We start from the raw sequence: 20,059 nt of genomic DNA on the forward strand, positions 1-20,059 counted from the left end.
TTCAGAGTCTCCCTCTAAGTATATACAGCTGAGGTTGAATGAGGGAGGTTCAAGTCCACTACTCACTGGCTATCCCCCATTCACTGAACCCCATTGTGCCTCAGTTTCTTCATCTGTAAAACAGATGATTATCTAGTTCATAGGGCATTCTGTGAGGATTAAATGAGATATAAAGATGGCAGCCCCTGCCCCAAAGCAGCTCATATTCTAGGTGAGAAAATATTTTCTAAGCAAATAAGAAAATATTTACCAAATTGCCAGTGTGATATGTGCAATAATGAAGAATGAATGAATGAAGGAGGGATCTGTTCTGCCCTGGGGATGAGGGGAGACAGAGAATGGAAGGGGGCAGGAGGAGAGAGAGAGAGGAAGAGAATGGGGGAGGCAGGTAGGGGGACTGACTCTGTGTGTGTGTGAGAGAGAGGGAAAGAGAGAGAGGGAGAGGGAGAAGAGAAGATATGTTTAAGAGGTTTAGAATCAGGGAGAGATTGTTAGACCTTGAAGACCCAGGGGATTTGCCCAGCAGAGAAGGGGTTGAAGGCATCGGGAACAGTCTGAATGAACACTGGGAATGAGCTCTGCAGGACTGGCAAGTAACAAGGTCAGCTCCTCACATAGGATGATGGAGGATGACTGGGAAAGGCATTCCTAGCCACACAAGTTTAAACCTTAACTGAGAAGAAGAAAGGAGAAGACTGTGTCGTTATCTCAGACCTTCTTTTTATTTATTTTTTTTGAAGATTTTATTTATTTGAGAGAGAGAATGAGAGAGAGAGAGAGAGCATGAGAACTGAACAAATGTGGATGTGTGTCACTCCTGATGTCCCTTCAAGAGGTGGTCTAGCAATTCCATTTCAAAGTCATTTTCAAAAGACATTTCTTTTCTATGGTTTAAAAAAAAAATAATAAGCATTTACAAGACGTGTGATTTTTCTAATTCTACTTTATCATATGTGTGCAACCTCTTTACATCTAGAAGTCCTAGATGTGGCAAAAGTTTTCCTTTGAAAGGTTGGGCGGCGGGGAGCTGAGAGCAGCTTTTTCATATTATGTACACAGGCCTTCTAAAAACGGCCAGTAAATCTTCCCGAAGTGTGGTCTTCCCATTGGCCAATTCTCCCAGGTCGATCTTCCAACATCAATGTTTGGTGGAACGAAGACCAACTGCCTGTGGCCCATTAACCGTTCCACCCGTCCTTCCTGGCCGGTTAGGACCTCTGTCCACGGTTCTCTATGGAAGGTGAGGTTTCGTCCACTGGGGTCAGAGGGAGAAGCAGACTCCCCATGGAGCTGGGAGCCTGATGCGGGACTCGATCCTGGGACTCCAGGATCACGACCTGAGCTGAAGGCAGTCACTTAACCAACTGAGCCACCTAGGCGCCCTCAGACCTTCTTTTTAAAAGAACTTTCTTCTCCTGAATGTTTCCCACTACCCTGAGGAAGACAACTTCTTATTTTCAACAAAATGTTAATACTTAGAAAATGTCTTGAATCCAGTGGTATTCAAAGCTGTGCTCTGGGAAGCCCCCTCAGAGACTGGCTGGGGTGAGGGCAGAAGAGCAGACAGGGCCGCACTCCCCGCCCTCCTGTTAGTCACCCGCCTTACACAGCTTTTCTTTGGGCTGCTTTACACGATGGGCACATCTAGGGAGAATAGTCCATTTGAGGGGCACCTGGCTGGCTCAGTGGGTTAAGCACCTGCCTTCAGCTCAGGTCATGATCCCAGGGTCCTGGTATTGAGTCCCACATCAGGCTCCCTGCTGGGGGTGGAGGTGTGGAGTCTGCTTCTCCCTCTGACCTTCACCCCCCAATACTCTCTCTCTCTCTGTCTTCCACACATACACATAAGTAAATAAAATCTTTTCAAAAAAGAATATTACATTTGGATAAGGGTACGTAAATAAAAAAGAAAGGCTTTAAAATCACCGTAATCTAGTCCTCACACATTTCCTAACAGTCTGAGGACTATGGTGTGGGTAGCTAGATCTCTCCATTGAGAGCAAAAAGATTATGTTCTCGGACAATCAGCTGCAGATGGGACATCAGGCAGGCACTGATGTGGCTGGGTGACCAGTGACAGCACTTAGGAGGTAAGCCTTGAGTTGGGCGCAAGAGGTAATGAGAAACTCATCTCTCCCCAGGATGATCTCATACTTTAATGAGTTGCAATTAAACTCATTAAATTTTTTTTAATTTTAAAAAATTAAAATTTTTTAATTTCCATTTGCATTTTCTTATGAGGGAAAACTGATCTTTTCATAAGCATTTCAGATTATTCTTTACACTTTTACAAGTTTAGTACTTCTTGATCTCTTGCCTGGGTTTCTTGCTCCATTCAACATAAAAATACAGTATGTGGTAGTGGTTAGGATGTTTATGTCAAAAAAATTTCTGTTGTTGTTGTTTATGTCAAAAATTGACCCTCGCTGCTTTGGTTTTTTTTTTTTTTTCCCCCTTGCTGATTTGGTTTAGCAAGTGGTGTTATCATTAGGAATTTAAAATATTTCCTACCACATATCACATTGTGTTAGAATTATCTATCATCTTCAGATAATATTTTATTTATTTTTAATCACCTTTCCAATAAAAACTTAAGGGACTGGCCAGTTTATGCTGAACCTACATATGACCTTTGCATTTAAATATAGCTTAGCTGCCCTGAGGTGACAAGGCAATCTTTCCTGCAAGCCGAAGTCCCCAGACTTTATATTTTATTATCTCTGTCTGATGGGGAGACATTTGTTGAGTTGCCATTTAACATGTAGGGGGAAAAAAACAAAGAAGACCTGGAGAATATAAGCCCAGGGAGATGTTGAGGTACAAAGGAAATAGCTGCAGAAGAAAAGAACATGGTCAGTGTCCAAACCTGGGGAAAAGCGTTCTGTGGTCTGTAGCTCTGCGCTCTGAGGTTCTGGATTCTGGTCCTAGCTGTACTGCCAGCTGTGTATCCTTGGCCTTTTGGTAAACAGTCTCTGGGATGTGCTTTGACCCTCTGAGAAGACTGTGGGGGGAGGGGAGGTGTTGGTGGGCTGAGGGCACTTAAAGGCCAGGCCAACCTGGAGAGCAAATTCTAAAGGGGCCGCAGCCTAGTGTGGAGGAAGGGAGCGAGCTGGAGTTAGCAGCAAGAGCTCAGCTCTGGGGCTGGCCCCCTGCCTGTGATTTCCCCGAGCAGTATCCTTCCCTAGAAGGTAAGGCCGGAGTGTTTCTGACTGCCGCAGTCCATGACAAGAAAGAAATACACGTGCGTGAACCTTCCTTCCATGACAGGGTCGGAGGACCACACAGAGCCCACAGAACAAATAGACACAGCTCCTGAAATATGGAAGAGGCTTAAATAAGTCTGCAGGCAACTTTTTAAAAGTCAAGTTTATCCCTTTTCAACTCTTGCACAGCCTAACAATAGTGTTTTTCATCTGTGCCCTTAAGGGGCTCACAGGTGACTGGGCTCGTCACTTCTTCATAATTTTTTTCTCTTTAAAATATTTTTCCCTTCAGCTTTAATTATCAGCTTACATATTGCCTCTTGTGGGGGGAGATAGAAGACCTACTTCCTCTTATATTGAATTAATATTTACCAATTCCCAGGTCTGAGCATCTGGTTTCATTTCTAAGCAGAAATGAACCCATTTTTCTTGGTGCTGAGTCAGCATTTTCTCCCCAGAACCCAGAGCTCTCCGTACTTTCTGGAAGAAAAGAGTGACTTGTGGCGGAACAATGCTGAGCGGTGGCCAAAGAAAGCTTCAGAGAAAGCACCTGGCTCCTCCCAGCCAGGGCTGAGGTGCTGTTTTTTTATGCTGAGTCTGTTTCAGCTCTTAAATCACTAACTGGTAGGAAAGGCACTTTCAAAACAACAACAGAGGCAATATCAAACATTGAGACGCTGAAGGAGCCTAGGATCGAAATAGTAGGGTGACAGACATGATAGAATTGGGAAACACTGACAGAGAGCTAAGGAGTGAGAATCTGAAGATGTATCTTTATTTATATACAACTAGAAGAATAAATAGCCAAAAAATAAAATAAAATAAAAGCAGAATACATAGAATTACAGAAAGAGATTTTCAGCCCAATTAGTTAATAATGTTGGTTTTTGGTTTTTAGGGGTTTTGTGTTTTTTTTTTGTTTTTTTTTTTTATCGTACTCTGTGAGAACATGCCCTTTATGGAACCAATTAGACACAGTGGTTGTTCAGCCAAGGCTTTGGGGCACTTTTGACTGTAGTTACAACAGGTGAGCTGAGTGCCCAGTTGGTGTTACATCTGGTTACAGGCAGGCTTGGTAATAAGAGTCTTGAAATTTGTACTTGAAACCTTTGGTTCCTGACACCATACCCAAGCTGAAAGTGTTTCAAAGCTAGTAGGCAGCCTCCTTTTGATGTATTTTATTCACTTGAAATTAAAAGCAGAAGCTCTTTCTAGCTACTCACAAAAACCATCTCATGCTAGAATTAGCAGCTTCCAATTTTTCACTTGCTTTTGGGTGCAGTAATTAAAAGGAAGGTAATTGTGAATTTTGGATCTGCTTCCTACCTTAAGACAGGACTGGTGTTAGCTAGTTGGTTGTCAGATTGCTAAGCATGTTCTCCCTTTGATTTGAACCCCCACCCTCTCTTCTGGAATTGATCAAATCCCCGGGGCTGATGTCGCCCCTTGGTAATGCTGTTTCTGTTACAAAACGAGCCAATGAATATATTGACTGAAGTGGCATTTGTTCAGGAAGTAGCGCCTGAAATACAACCAGGGCCCCGTTTTGTAAAACGCTTCTTTTATTTATTTATTTATTTTTAATCCGCCGCACTGTGATGGGACTGTAGGCTGACACTCCAGAAGTCTCCATGAGTGAGGGCCAGTGGGCTCCTCCTGTAGCTGTTTTCTTTGTGGCTTGCCTCCTGTCCCCTGGGAAGCCCACGCACCTCTCATTTTCATTCTTTTCCAGCGCTAGCGCTTTTGAACACAGAACCCCCGTCCTCCCACCACCCAAACTCCACATTCCAGCCCAGTGATTTCACGGCACCGGGCAGAGCCCCCCTGCCATGCCGACAGGCTGCCTGCTGACTCCTGCCAGGGGATCAGATGGGAACATAAACTCACCGCCGAAGAGCAGGATACTCGCTGTATATTTTTAAGACCAGGAATCCAGCTCTCGTTGAGGGGCTGTATTTTTTTTTAATAGCTCCTTGAAAATTGAACAAAACATTTCTGGTTGCTCTTATTTCTTGATAACATCATTCCCTCTGCGTGGATGTATAGAATCACAGAAACTGGAGAGTGGAAAAGATATATTAGATCATGTCTAGGCCGTTCCCAGTGGTTACAGTTCTTTTTTTCCCCACACTCTGTCCTATGTCGTGCTTTCTCTTTTAGTTTTCTCAAGAATTAGGTTTTTTTGGTTTCTCCTGGGGAATAATTCCTTAGTTTGACCATGGAGGAATGTATGTGCAAATATCTGTAGTCTTTTTTTTTCCAGCTTGATATTCCTACTCTTCATAACCCTTTACATTAGCATAAATAGCCCCTCTTCATCCTAAGTCAAGTATTTCTGGATGGTATATATTTTTTCCTCTTCCATTTATTAAGTTCAGAGCTTGTTTTTCTGCTTTGCTTTCTCTCTTCATCAATCAGTCCCTAAAGCCCATTAATCATTTTTTTACCTCACTGAAAGCTCCTTTGCTTAATTCCCATATCAGGAACCCAGGGCTGATTGAGGTCCCAGGTACTGAAGAAGCCTCACTGATATGTGCTTATTCTATCCTCTCTCTCTCTTTCTCTCTCATCCCTGACCCCCAGCTTCACTTCAGAACCTCAAACTGTTTTCTACAAAAATATTTCTAAATTATGATTTGGGGAATTAGTCATATTAGTCATCTCAAGGCCGTGTGTGTGTGTGTGTGTGTGTGTGAGTGTGTGTGCACACGTGCATGTGGTTTTTCAGTGGTAAGATTATATTTGTTCTCAGTTCCTTAAAATATATTTTTCATATCCTTGGAGCCACATATCTTTCAGGTCTCCTGAGTGCTTGGATTGAGTATAATAATGATGCGTCAGTAGAATGTAGCATTTTATCTTACAGCTGTCATCTCAGAAGTAGAGAGGAAAATAAGCAGATATGGGGAAAACAGGCTGTATTTGTAGGATTTAGAATTCTTGGGGAAGGGGAAGGGCAAAACTTAAATAGCCTTGGCCCACACATATCTAAAGAAGATTAGCCTTTAAAAGCTAGTGTTAGGAATACATACTTTTTATTATGTTCCCTTTCTTTTTTTTTCTATATCTCAATTATACTGAGGTATAATTGACAAAGGAAATTGTAAGATAGACTTATTTTGCTTAGCATAATATCCTCTAGTTCCATCTACATCATTGCAAATGGCAAGATTTCTTTTTTTGTTGCTTTTTAAAATTATGTTATGTTACTCACCATACAGTACATCATTAGTTTTTGATGTATTGTTCCATGATTCATTGTTTGTGGATAACACCCAGTGCTCCATGCAATACATGCCCTCCTTAATACCCACCACCATGCTAACCCATCCCCTCACCCCCACCCCTACCCCCAGTTTGTTTCTCAGAGTCCATATTTTCTCATGATTTCATTTTTTTTAAAGATTATTTATTCATGAGAGACAGACAGAGGGAGGCAGAGGGAGAGGGAGAAGCAGGCTCCCCACTGAGCAAAGAGCCTAATACAGGGCTCCATCCCAGGACCCTGGGATCATGACCTGAACCAAAGGCAGATGCTTAACAGACCGAGCGACCCAGGTACTCTGCAAGATTTCATTTGTTTTAGTGGCTTTTATTAAATGATCTCACTCATACGTGGAATTTAAGAAGCAAAGCAGAGGATCATAGGGGAAGGGAGAAGAAAATAAAACAAGAGGAAATTAGAGAGGGAGATAAACCATAAGAGACTATTAATCATAGGAAACAGTGTTGCTAGAGGGTAGAGGGGGGTGGGAGGATGGGGTAACAGAGTGATGGACATTAAGGAGGGCACGTGATGTAATGAGCACTGGGTATTATATAAGACTGATGAATTACTGACCTCTATGTCTGAAACCAATAATATATGTTAATCAATTGAATTTAAATTAAAAAAGAAAAAAGGAAATTGTGAGATATTTAAAGTGTACATCCCAGTGATTTTGATATACATATGGCTTATGAAAGGGCTTCCTCCCCCTGCATAATTAACACACCATCACCTTACCTGTTTATCTTCATTTAGTTATTTTGGTGAGAATATTTAAGTTCTACTGTCTTAGCAAATTCCACTTATACAATACAGTATTATCAACTATAGTCCCCATGCTTTACCCTAGATCCTCATATGGTTTCCTGGACTGGGGGTCCAAATATTATAAAAACACCCAAAGCAATCTATAGAGTCAATGCAATCTCAGTCAAAAACCCTAACAGTTTTTTGACCGTTTTTTTCCTCTTGGAACTTGATAAGGTGATTCTAAAACACATAGGGAAGGGATGCCTGAGTGGCTCAGTCAGTTAAGTGTCTGCCTTCAGCTCAGGTCATGATCCTAGGTTCTTGGGATCGAGCCCCTCATCGGGCTCCCTGTTCAGCAGGGACCCTACTTCTCCCTCTCTCTCTGCCTGCCACTCCCTCTGCTTGTGCTCTCCCTCTCTCTCTCTGACAAATAAATAAATAAGTAAAATCTTAAAAAAAAAATGTATAGGGAAGTATAAAGAGCCAAGGATGGGTAAGCTAATTCCTCTTTTTTTTTTTAAGATTTTGTTTATTTATTTATTTGTCAGATTGAGAGAGAGGGAAAGAGCAAGCACAAGCAGGCAGAGTGGCAGGCAGAGTCAGAGAGAGAAGCAGGCTCCCTGCTGAGCAGGGAAGCCCGATGCAGGACTCGATCCCAGGACCTCAGGATCATGACCTGAGCCAATGGCAGCAACTCAACCAAATGAGCCACCCAGGTATCCCATGGTTAAGCTAATTCTTGAAGACGAAAGTAAAAAGACATGCTCCACTACATCCCAAGACTTACTAAAAAGACACTGTGGTACTGATCAGAGATAGACACGCAGACCGATGGGAAAGAATAGAAACACAAGATACAGACACAAGCATAAAGAGATGCTTGATTTATGACAGAAGTGACATTTCAGCATAATGGTCAAAGCCAACCTTTTCCATAAGTGGTACTGGAACAATCGACAGCTCCATATGGGGGGAAAGGAAGAAAAGGAATTGGATGCATACCTTACACCATATGCAAAAAACTCCAAATGGATACAGACTTAAGTGTAAAAGATAAAACTTTAAAGCATACTTACACATACATATACATATGCTTTATATATGTATGTATGTATAAACACTCTTGTCTTCATGACCTCAATGTATTGAAAGATTTCTTGTATGCCATAAAAGTCTGTAGTCAAAAATTATATATTTGGTAAAATTAAGAATATCTCTTCATCAAAAGATAACATAAAGAAGACAAATAGCGGGGCGCCTGGGTGGCTCAGTGGGTTAAGCCTCTGCCTTCAGCTCGGGTCATGATCTCAGGGTCCTGGGATCAAGCCCCGTACTGGGCTCTCTGCTCAGCAGGGAGCCTGCTTCCTTCTCTCTCTCTGCCTGCCTCTGCCTACTTGTGATCTCTGTCTGTCAAATAAATAAATAAAATCTTAAAAAAAAAAAAAAGAAGACAATAGCTACGCAATGAGATACTATATTGGCTGTACATATAATTGATAAAATATTAGTATCCGGGATATATAAAAACACCCAAATTAGTAAAAAGACAATCCAATCTGAGAAAAACAGGCAAAATAACTTCAGTAGACTTTTCCACAGAAGAGGGAATAAAAATGGTCAGTAACCCTAAGAGTTCTCAACTTCTTTAATAATCCAAGAAATGCAATTAAACCCTCATGAGGTTCTACCTTGTATCCACCATATTAGCTCAAAATGAAAATACTGGCAGTGTTGATTTGGATGAGGAACAATGACACTGATGGTAGAAATTGCAAAATGTTACCTACTTGGGAGGGGTTTAGCTCACTGTAGTACACTTGAAGATACATAATGCATACCTTAGGACCCAGCAATTAGGTATCTGCATTAGGGAAAGTTGGCGCACAGAACACAAAGACACATGTATAAAAATGTTCTTTTTTTCCCCCTCCTTAAGTTATTTTTTTGGAAATTGGCAGGTGTATAGGAAAGTTGCAAAATTAATACAACAAATGCCATAAAGCCTTACTGGATAGTAGTTAGTGGAAAGAACATACATGGGCTTTGAAGTAAGTGATACCTGGCCTGATATCCCAACTTCACCTCTTACTAGTGTGTGACCATGGACAATCTCTAAAGATCGGCAAGCTTCAGTTATCTCATCTGTAAATCAGAGGCAATAAAATGCCTGCCATTTTGCGTATTGCAATGACTAAACACATTGATGTATAGCAAGCCCTGAGCATAAATGGCCACAACATAGTTGTCAGCAAATTATGGCTGCCATTATTAAAATTTTGTTGCTATTGTTAAAAATGATAATGATTTATTTTATTCCTTCAGAACCTCTTAATGATAGCACATTTACTGATATATATTCATTTTTCATGTTTTACTACAGGATGCAAAATGATTCAAGAGAAAATTAACATTTTTTCATCCCATATTACCTTTTTCCTTCTCATTTTCTGACTATAACTTCAATATTAGAAAGTACAAACCAGTAGGAAAACATGCCTTAACAAAATGTTTTTATGATTTAAAAAAAGCATACAGAATTAAAAACTCCCTTTGAAGAAGTGAAAGAATGATTTAACAAAAGCAAAAGGAAACTGAAGCACAAAAAAGTTCAGTAACTTGATCAAGAAGCAATATTAGAAATAGTGTGTAGGTTTTCTAATTTCTAGCCCAAGAGCCTGCACACTAAGTTGTAATATCAGCAATGATTTCTAAAGAAAACTGAATTAAGTAGATAGCAGTAGCCTTCAGCCCTAATGCTGTTGACTTCCTTACCTTAACTACAAAATGAGTGAAATCACATGTAAAACCCTCAAGCCCCTTTAATCTCCAGTGAAATTTGATTCTGTGTCTGAAGTCTTTGTCAGTGACCCCCAGATCCACAGTCAACTTTTCCTCTTGGGAATGCCTTCTGCACCCCGCTATTTATGTCAGCGAACTGATTTCGATCATGTTGCCACGCTGTACTGTTAACGTATCTCTTTGTAAACCTATCCTCTATCTCCAGTTAGATTGCATTGCTTGGGGTTACAGACTTTCTCATGTGCCTTTTATTTATACGTTTCTGAGTGAAAAAAAAGAAAAAAAATCCAGAACTCAGAGAGGAAGACAGACCATGAGAGACTCTGGACTCTGGGAACCAAACTGAGGATTACAGAAGGGAGGGGCGTAGGGGGATGGGATAACCAGGTGATGGGTATTAAGGAAGGCATGTGTTGTGATGAGCACTGGGTGTTATACTCAACTAATGAATCATTGAAAACTACATCAAAACTAATTATGTACAATATGGTGGCTAACTGGACATAACAACAACAACGAAAAATCCAACCACATTTTTTTTAAAGATTTTATTTTATTCATTTGACAGACAGAGATCACAAGTAGGCAGAGAGGCAGGCAGAGAGAGAGGAGGAAGCAGGCTCCTTGCTGAGCAGAGAGCCCAATGTGGGGCTCGATCCCAGGACCCTGGGAGCATGACCCGAGATGAAGGCAGAGGCTTTAACCCACTGAGCCACCCAGGCGCCCCTCCAACCACACTTTAAATATCCTTTTCCGTCCCTAGTAGCACCTGATACAGAGCTTTGCATGGGCGCAAAATAAATGCATAAGGATGACTGTCAGATTGCAGTTGTAAAAAGTAGAACTAGTCATCGTTGCTATGGTAACATGGCCATGGGATTCATGGAGTCTGCCTTGAAAGCAAATGCTTGTTTTCCTCTCTTCCAGAAAGATGCTGTGAAGCGAGTATTCTCAGGCATTCAGCCTACAGGAATCCCCCACCTCGGCAATTACCTGGGAGCCATTGAGACCTGGGTGAGGTTGCAGGAAGAGTACAGCTCGGTGCTCTACAGCATTGTTGACCTACACTCCATCACCGTCCCCCAGGACCCAGCCGTCCTCCGGCAGAGCATCTTGGACATGACCGCTGTTCTTCTTGCCTGTGGCATAAACCCAGAGAAGAGCATCCTTTTCCAACAATCTCAGGTCAGCTTCTCAGATTAGAACCAAGAAAACTTGTATTATCAAATTATGTGAGGAAAACTTTGAATGAAAGTTTATATAGCTCCTGTTTGTGAGTCTTTGAAAATTGTTCAAGAGTGACCTCATCAGATGCCATGAGTTCATTTTAATATTCATCCTATATTCACATCTTTAAATGTCATCATAGGGCAAAAGTATGTTTCACCTTTTCCTCCACTGTTCTTGCTTCATATACCAAAATGTGGTATCTCTTTAGTACTTACAAATCTGATATTGTTTTTTTCTACTGGGTTGTATCCAAATTGCTGAATTCATACTGTTGACTAATCTCCTCAGGATCAAGGATAGAATTTAGCAACTAGTGGTTTTGCGTACTTTCATTGTTGCTTTACTGGGTATTGCATTTGGAAGACCTATTGGATCATTCCCATTGTTCCTTCTTTGTATAATAGCTTTTGAGAAGACTTGAGAGAACTAGCTGGGAAATTGGAAGACACTGTCCAGTCTTTTGAGTCCAAGCCAAGAAAGGCTTCAAAACAGAGCCAAAATATTTGACTGATATCGTTACTATGGATGAATCAGTTACTCTTGGACGGGCAGATAGCCTGGACCAGAGACAGGGAACTTAAGAGACTCCATAGCCAAGATGAAAAATTTAACTGGATCGTGCCCTCATTACATACCCTCTTGAACCTTATGACAAAGCCACAGCCTACATGTTAACATGTATGCATGCGTGGTATGGGTTATTCATGTGTGTACCTCCTGCCTTGATCATAAACTTCTGACGATTGTCATTTTTATGTATGTTTTATCACCCACAGAACTTAGTGTCATGATTCCCAGAGAGTGACCCTTTAAAAAAATATGGAAGAAATGAATATCTTCAAAAATAAATATATTTATCAACTTAAAGTGTGTTTCTAATTTGGAAATAATATGACAAAATAATAGAATCTGACCATTAAAATGTCCATAAAGGCAATTTACCTCCATTTCCTTCCTCACAGTTGGTCAGAGAGCCTTTACATGCACATAACTTTTCAAATTCAATCTTGGACTGATGTAATTGTCTTAAATACATAAATATACTTGCTTCTGTTGAGCTGATACCTGTCTCCCTGTAACTTCCATCCATTCATTTGATTTCTGCTCTCTAAAAATACAAAGTAAATCAACTCTGTCTTCCACGGGACTGCTCTTCATATACTCAGAGATACTTGTTCCACACTAGCCTTACCCTATAGGTCCTTACCTCGTAGGACTTCTTCAAGCTGGTTGTCCCACCTCAGGAGCACTCTTGCCATCTGTTTGAAAGGAATGTGCCTGTCCTATTTCATGAAACAATGTTTATTCACACGCTTCTAAGTCTGTCTCCAACATTATAACGCTGATCATCATTAGAACCACTTTGTAAAGTTACTGGATACCACTTCACTTCATCGAAGCTGTTTTTAACACAAGCTCCCTTTTGATCCTTCTGTGATACCATTTCTAAAAATCATATTCCCAGTGCCTATTTCCATCCTTCTAGAAGGCGAAAATGTCTACATCTCCACAAAGCCACCAGTTGCCAGACTGCTTTGTTAAGTGACGTTTAAAATTAAAGGCTCATTTTCAACTACATCCAGTGCTTGCACTTTGAGCTCATACCCCAGGAATGATCACCACATTATAATTTTTCCCCTTCTTTTTAAAGGGTTTTTGGCAGTGACCTCTGCAAGCTTCTAAAATTGGCAATAATTGAGGTCTCTTCTTCAGTGTGGTACTTTGTTGTTCAAAACAGCAATGGAAAGCATTGCCCACAGTGTGGGAGACTGTAAGAATTCCCTCATACGTGAGGGATCACGGGAGTCCCTTCCTTTTGATTTTTTTTATATTATGTAATGAGCTCCTTGGTTCCTGTAGTGGTTGTAGGTCTAGATCAGCAAGGGCAGGTCAGGTGTTGCCTGTTTTCCTCGGTGGCCTCAGGCCTCCTCCACACGATCTCACAGGTCCCCTGCTCCCTTCCCAGACTGCAGCTCCCTCCAGGGAGTTTGGGTAGCCTGCCAGGAAAACGTGAACGAAGCACTCATCTGCCCACAGTCTCCACTTTGTCCCACAAAGACAGGACAAAAGACTTCCGCAGGTGCCTTTCTGACCTCAAGACATATTTGGTCTGGACCATTTTCTGCTTTAACTCAGGCAACCAACCTTAAAACAACTCAGTGGATGGACTGGATATTTTATCGGGTTTTCGTTCCTTAATACTTAAAAATGTATGGATGAGTAGGGAGAATAGTGTACTCTACCCCCATCACTTGCTAGCATTTTGTGATTTGTCTCATTGGTGTTGTTCTTTGTTGTTGCTGAAGTATTTTTTTTTAAGATTTATTTATTTATTTGGAAGAGAAAGAGTGTGCATACGAGAGTGGGGGCAGAGGGCGAGGGAGAGAAAGTCTTAAGGAGACTCTGTACTGAGCGTGGAGCCCAATGTAGGGCTTGAGGGGCTGTTCATCGTGGGGTCAATCTCACAATCCTGAGATCATGACTCTGGGTCAAAACTGAGTTGGATGCTTAACTGTCTGTACCACCTAGGTGCCCGGGTTGTGGTTTAAGTATTTTAAGGCAGATAACATATATCATGGGATTTCAGTCTCCAAAATTTCAGTGTATCTCTCTATAAATTGAGGAAATGTTCTTACATAACCACAATACTGTCATCACACCTAACAAAGCTAATGATAATTCCATATGATCATCTCATACCCAGTCCGTATTCAAGTTATGCTGATTCTCCCAAAATGTCTTTTATATTTGGCTTGTTTAAATAATGATCCAGTGAAGGTACACACATCACATTTTTCCCCTATCTTTTTGTTTGTTGCTCAAGTTTTATTTTTATTTCCCATAAAGTTAATCCTACATTTGAAAAGAATTAAAAACTTAGATTTTTTTAGAAGGCACCCGGGTGGCTCAGCCAGTTAAGCTTCTGCCTTCAGCTGAGGTCATGATCCCAGGGTCCTGGGATTGAGCTGCACATTGGACTCCCTGCTGAATAAATAAGTAAAATCTTAAAAAAAAAAAAAAACTTAGATTTTTATATTCCCACTCTTTTCCATGCCTTTGATATGTTAATCGGCTTTTCTTTTATTTACTATAAAATTAGCACTTTTGAACATAAAAATAACCCTTATTTTTTTGTTGTTGCTTTCTCTTTGTGCTCATGTGTATCGGCTGATGGTTAGTGGCTATAAACTACCATTCACGTAGTTGGTCATCCCCATTTTTGATGGGGTTTGAATAGAAACTCTGCTGGCCTAGGGCCCGTAGAATGCCTGGACATCATTTTCTTCAGAGCATCCATGAAGCTTCTAGTTGTTCTGGGAGGATACTGAGAAGGTCTTCCTCATGCTGTATTTTGAAGGCAGGTACTGAATTTATTTCTTAGAACTGTGCTCAGGTAGGAGTGTAATTGGATAAGCTAGTGTCCCTGAAACAGTGATTATTCTAGATGGCTGACCCCATCTCTGCAGTGCTCTAGTAGGAAAGAATTCTCATGGCTTTCGTGTTTTGTGTCTTACCATGCAGTAGTTAACAACTGTCTTGATCAGTATGTGGAGTCTCTACTAAATGGGGGCTGGAAAGAAAATACTCAGAGCATTGTCAGATTTAGAAAAAAAAAGTGAGAAGTTGTGGTTATTAGAAAACTGGCATTTTTAAATGTGGAAGATCTAAAAAGCCTTTTCATGTATATGAACTCACTTTTATTTTTTTATTTATTTATTTTTTTAAAGATTTTATTTATTTATTTGACAGACAGAGTTCACAAGTAGGCAGAGAGGCAGGCAGAGAGAGAGAGAGGGAAGCAGGCTCCCTGCTGAGCAGAGAGCCCGATGCGGGACTCGATCCCAGGAACCTGAGATCATGACCTGAGCCGAAGGCAGTGGCTTAACCCACTGAGCCACCCAGGCACCCATGAACTCACTTTTAATCCTCGAAAGAACACATGAGTTAGGCATTACTGTTCTTTCATAGATGAATACATTGAGGTATGAAAAGATTGAGTAAATTATAAAAATGTCCTTAAAACCATCTCTGAATGGTGCCTGGCACTTAGTAAATGCTTAACAAATATATCTTCTTAATTTAACCTGAGGTCATCCAGGGGACAAATCCAGGACTCTTTTTTTTTTTCTTCTCCCTAAAACACCATTTTTAGAAGGTGTTCTCCTAGGAGAGAACACTATGCTGCCTCCCACCAGGCCTTTGCAGTAACTGACAGCAGAGAGGCAGTGAAGAGCCAGAGCCAACCCTAAGATCCTCATTATTTCTTGCCTGGACAATCTTCTCTCCCCTTCACTCCTGCCTCAGGCTCTCCTGGCAGCAGTCCATTCCCCACACTGTAGTCATGCACATCTTTCCACCTCAGATACCTCAGCACCTCTCTCTTTACCCTCAGGGTAAAAATCTAAGCTCAATTTCTAGAAAGCCCTTCAAAAATGAGGCCCCTGAGAGAAAGGGTGGGGGGGAATGGATGGAATATTACTCAGCCATAAAAAAGAATGAAATCTTGCCACTTGCAACAACATGGATGGATCTAGAGATTATAAAGCCAAGTGAAATAAGTCATTGAAAGACAAATAGCATATGACTTCCTCCTGTGGAATTTAAGAAACAAAACAAATGAGCAAAGTAAAAAAAGAGAGAGAGAGAGACAAACTAAGAAATAGACTCTTAACTATAAAGAACACACCGATGGTTACCAGAGGGGAGGGCTGTGGGGGATGGGTGAAATGGGTGATGGGGTTAAGGAGGGCACTTGTCATGATGAGCACTGGATATTGTATGGAGGTGTTTAATCACTCTGTTGTACACCTGAAACTAATATAACTATACTAGAATTAAAATTTTAAAATGAAAAAAAAAAAAAATGATGCCCCTGAGAACAGCAGGCCAGTGTTGTTTTCACTCCACCACTTTTTAATCATCAGGTTATTTTTGTTCAGATAATCTGATTAACTTTTGCTAATAACTCTTTAAAGCAAGAGTTGGGGGTGGTTTTGCTTTTATTTTGAGAAAAATATGATAAATCAGTTCTTATAAATTGGGTAAGTCAGAGATCAGTTGTCTACATTTTAACACGGTTTTTTGTTAGTTCTTCTCTACTGGGAGTTTTGTTATGCATGTTAGCATTTAATGATCATTAAATATGTAACCAAGAGGGGTGCCTGGGTGGCTCAGTCATTAGGCATCTGCCTTCAGCTCAGGTCATGATCCCAGGGTCCTGGGATAGAGTCCCCCATCAGACTCCCTGCTTGGTGGGAAGCCTGCTTCTCCCTCTCCCACTCCCTCTGCTTGTGTTCCCTCTCTTGCTGTCTCTCTTTCTGTCAAATAAATAAATAAAATCTTTTAAAAAAAATGTAACCAAGAGGATAGGAAGTCAGAAAACAATGATACTTAAAGTGTTGTGAGCCAATGTCAGATAAAATGAGATATCTCTGCATTCCCTGCCCCCCACACAGTTATTTACAAGTAAAATTAAAAATTTTTGAAATTGTGAGTTAGAGAAAAAAAAATTTTTATATTGTATAATGTTCTTTTTTCATGTATATCCGTTGTGTTCAGCAAAGTACTTGGAGTTAAATATGAAGACTAGTTCCCCCCAGGTGCTATTGTTGTACAAGAGAGTAAGTTCTAGCAATCATTTGAAGTAGGGAAAGAATTTAGCTATGTTATAATGCTTATTTTACCAATAATTTTCATCTCCAATCCTTTGCATTCTTTCTCAGCAGTCTGACTGAAACAATTTAGACTTATTGAAGATTTTTCTCATTATTTTCTTTTTCTTTCTCTCCCACTGGCCTCTAGTCATGGTGCTTCCCCTAAAATATGTTTGCCATATGTGGGGAATTTTTACAGAGCCTCTCCTCTGAAAGGTGCGTGTGTGTGTGTGTGTGTGTGTGTGTGTGTGTGAGAGAGAGAGAGAGAGAGAGAGAGAGGATGATTGAGAAAGAGAAAGAGAGAGAGAGAGCCTGCCTGTGTGTGTGTTTGGCAGAGGTTTCCATCCCAATGCCAAAGTCAATGGTCTTTTATTTCCAGCAGGCCTGAGTGCACATCCCATCTGATTCCCACAGCTGTCTCTGAGGTGCACATCTACACATCTTTGGTTGTTACTTTCCTTGCAAACTAATCACTGTGCAGATGGAAGATAAAAGCTGGAGTTCGTAGCTTTGGGCGCTGGCTTTATGCCAAGTCTGGGAGAAAAGGACAGTTTTGACCAGCAGACACCATATTACAGGGCATCCAGAACTGTCCGTGGAAGAGCTGAGGGAGGAAAACGGAATCCTCAGACTGGGAAGGTGGCTTCATTCTCTAATTAGAGTCATGTCTTGTTTTCCAGGAAACTTTAATCAATAATAATATAATAATAATGGATAATAATAAATAGTAAGCAAGTTTTTGCATGAATCCTGGCTCACAGTACAGAAACAAAAGTTGTACATGACTCACGTCCCTTATCTCAGAGGTGTGAGACCAGCAACACAGAAACTTGGACCGACAGTATCATGTTTTCACTTATCCCGGTAATTTTGGAAGCTTCTTTGAGTACAGATTTATATTTGTTGGACTCTCAAAGTCTTTAGGCTACCAACAACAGGTGCAAAGTACAACTCATAATGGAAAGGAAGAAGGCGCTCCTGGCTGGCTCAGTCAGTAGAGCACGGAACACTTGATCTCAGGTTTGTGGGTTCGAGCCCCACATTGGGTATAGAGATTACTTAAAAAATAAATTTAAAATTTTTTGAAGAAAAGAAAGGAAGCAAACAAATGTCCTCATGGATTAATGGACTTGGAGAATCAATTTGTAAAATTGGCATTTCCTCCAAAGTTTCTCAGGAGAGATAAAGGATCTGAATGGCCCCTGGTAGAAATAATGAAGAGAAGTTAGGAAAATCATTATACAACCATACTTCTCATGTATTTCTTTCTCTAGGAAGTATCCACTAGAAGTTTCCACCACTTTCCTTGCCTAGATCTATAGTCCTGTGTGACTTGATGAGCAAGTTAGAGTAGTTTTACTGCCTCCATCCTGGACCACAGGATGAAGTCTTGTCCTAATACTTTCAAGAAGAGTTCGGTTTTATTATCATAGCAAGAGCGAAAGAAGCAGAGGTTTTGCAACCCTATATAGTTGGCCTGAATCTGTGACTTCTTCTTGTTGTCACACACTGGGCAAGTTCTCTGAACCCCTGTTCTAATATCTCCAAGATGGATATTTAAATAATGTGACATATAATACTGGTAAATAGAATCCTTCACTCTTGTCCTATCCCTACCCCACTATAAACAATACTGCTCCCACCCCAGGTGCTTCTTTAAAAAAAAAAAAAAAAATTTTATTTATTTATTTGACACGGGTGGTGGGTGGATAGCAAGCACATGCAGGGGCAGGGACAGGGACAGGCAGAGGGAGAAGCAGACTCCCCGCTGAGCAGGGAACCCGATGTGGGTCTCGATCCCAGGACCCTGGGATCTTGACCTGAACTGAAGGCAGACGCTTAACCAACTGAGCCACCCAGGCTTCTTGATACCGTGAAGATTTTTTTTTTTAAAGATTTTATTTATTTATTTGAGAGAGAGACAGTGAGAGAGAGCATGAGTGAGAAGGTCAGAGGGAGAAGCAGACTCTCCATGGAGCTGGGAGCCCAATGCGGGACTCGATCCCGGAACTCCGGGATCATGACCTGAGCCGAAGGCAGTCGTCCAACCAACTGAGCCACCCAGGCGTCCCGATACCGTGAAGATTTAAGGGTGGAGTGGAATTGGAAAGTGGAGGTCAAATTAATGACAGCACCCACCTTCGTACTCAATAATAAAATATTTTCTGAAAAGGTAATTGTTGAAGGTTTCGGGGGACCTTCTTAAATAGTTTTGATATTCAGAAAAGCAGGAAAAGATGAACAGTTGCTTTTTGAAATACTAACCTTTGGGCATACTTGCTTCAGACTTGATTACTTTGGTTCACAGACCTGTACTCCTGAAACAAATAATACATTATATGTTAATTTTAAAAAAGGAAACAAAGTTTTGCGAGTGTAGTAGACACTTTCTGTTTGGTTCTCTCTAATCCCATTCTTTCTGCCTCCCCAGAGGTAACCACTATATTGAATTTGACGCTTATCATTCCAATGTATGTGTTTATTTTTTTTTTTAAGATTTTATTTATTTATTTGTGAGAGAGAGTTTGAAATAGCACGGGCTATGGGTGGAGGGGCAGAGGGACTAGCGGACTCCCTGCTGAGTGCAGAGCCCTACGTGGGTCCATCCTAGGACCCTGAGATCATGACCTGAGCTGAAGTCTAATACTTAATCAACTGCACTACCCAAGCACCCTGCCAATGTGTATATTTGTATTTTTATTGCATAGGATTTGGCTGTAAAGATCCATATTATTCATTTTGCATGTTTTAAAATTTTATATAAGTGTTATCATACACATAACTTCCTGCATCTATATTTTTGTGTTCAGCATTACTTTGCTGAAATTTGTTCATTTTGACTGCTCTACAGTATCCCATTGTCTGGCCCTATCACAATTTATCCATTTTCCCTACAAAGAATATTTAGATGTTTTTTTCTCCAATTTTTTGTGGACAGGCAGTTGTCTGCACACCAGGGAAAGAGTTATCACCAGAACCTGACCCCCCTGGCACCCCGAGTTTGGACTTCCAGCCTCCAAAGTTGCAAGACAATAAATTTCTGTTGTGTAAGCCACCCAATCTGTGGTGTCTCGTTATGGCAGCCCTAGCAGATTAATACAGAGCTACTCAGCTATTACCATAGGTGGAAGGCTTGTTCTAGCATAGGAGATTCA

At 40.9% G+C, this 20,059-nt stretch overlaps 1 protein-coding gene across 2 annotated transcripts in view; it reads left to right on the forward strand.

The window, feature by feature from the left end:
• The window catches only part of WARS2 (tryptophanyl tRNA synthetase 2, mitochondrial), a 92,402-nt gene that overhangs the window by 36,417 nt on the left and 35,926 nt on the right, over positions 1–20,059 (forward strand). For both annotated transcript variants that reach the window (XM_047727502.1, XM_047727503.1), the window contains exon 2: positions 10,948–11,205. In XM_047727502.1, coding sequence (XP_047583458.1) covers positions 10,948–11,205 — 258 coding nt within the window. The remainder of the gene's footprint in view (positions 1–10,947; positions 11,206–20,059) is intronic.

The sequence above is a fragment of the Lutra lutra genome, chromosome 4 (assembly GCF_902655055.1).
Source record: "Lutra lutra chromosome 4, mLutLut1.2, whole genome shotgun sequence".
NCBI classification, from domain to species: Eukaryota; Metazoa; Chordata; class Mammalia; order Carnivora; family Mustelidae; genus Lutra; species Lutra lutra.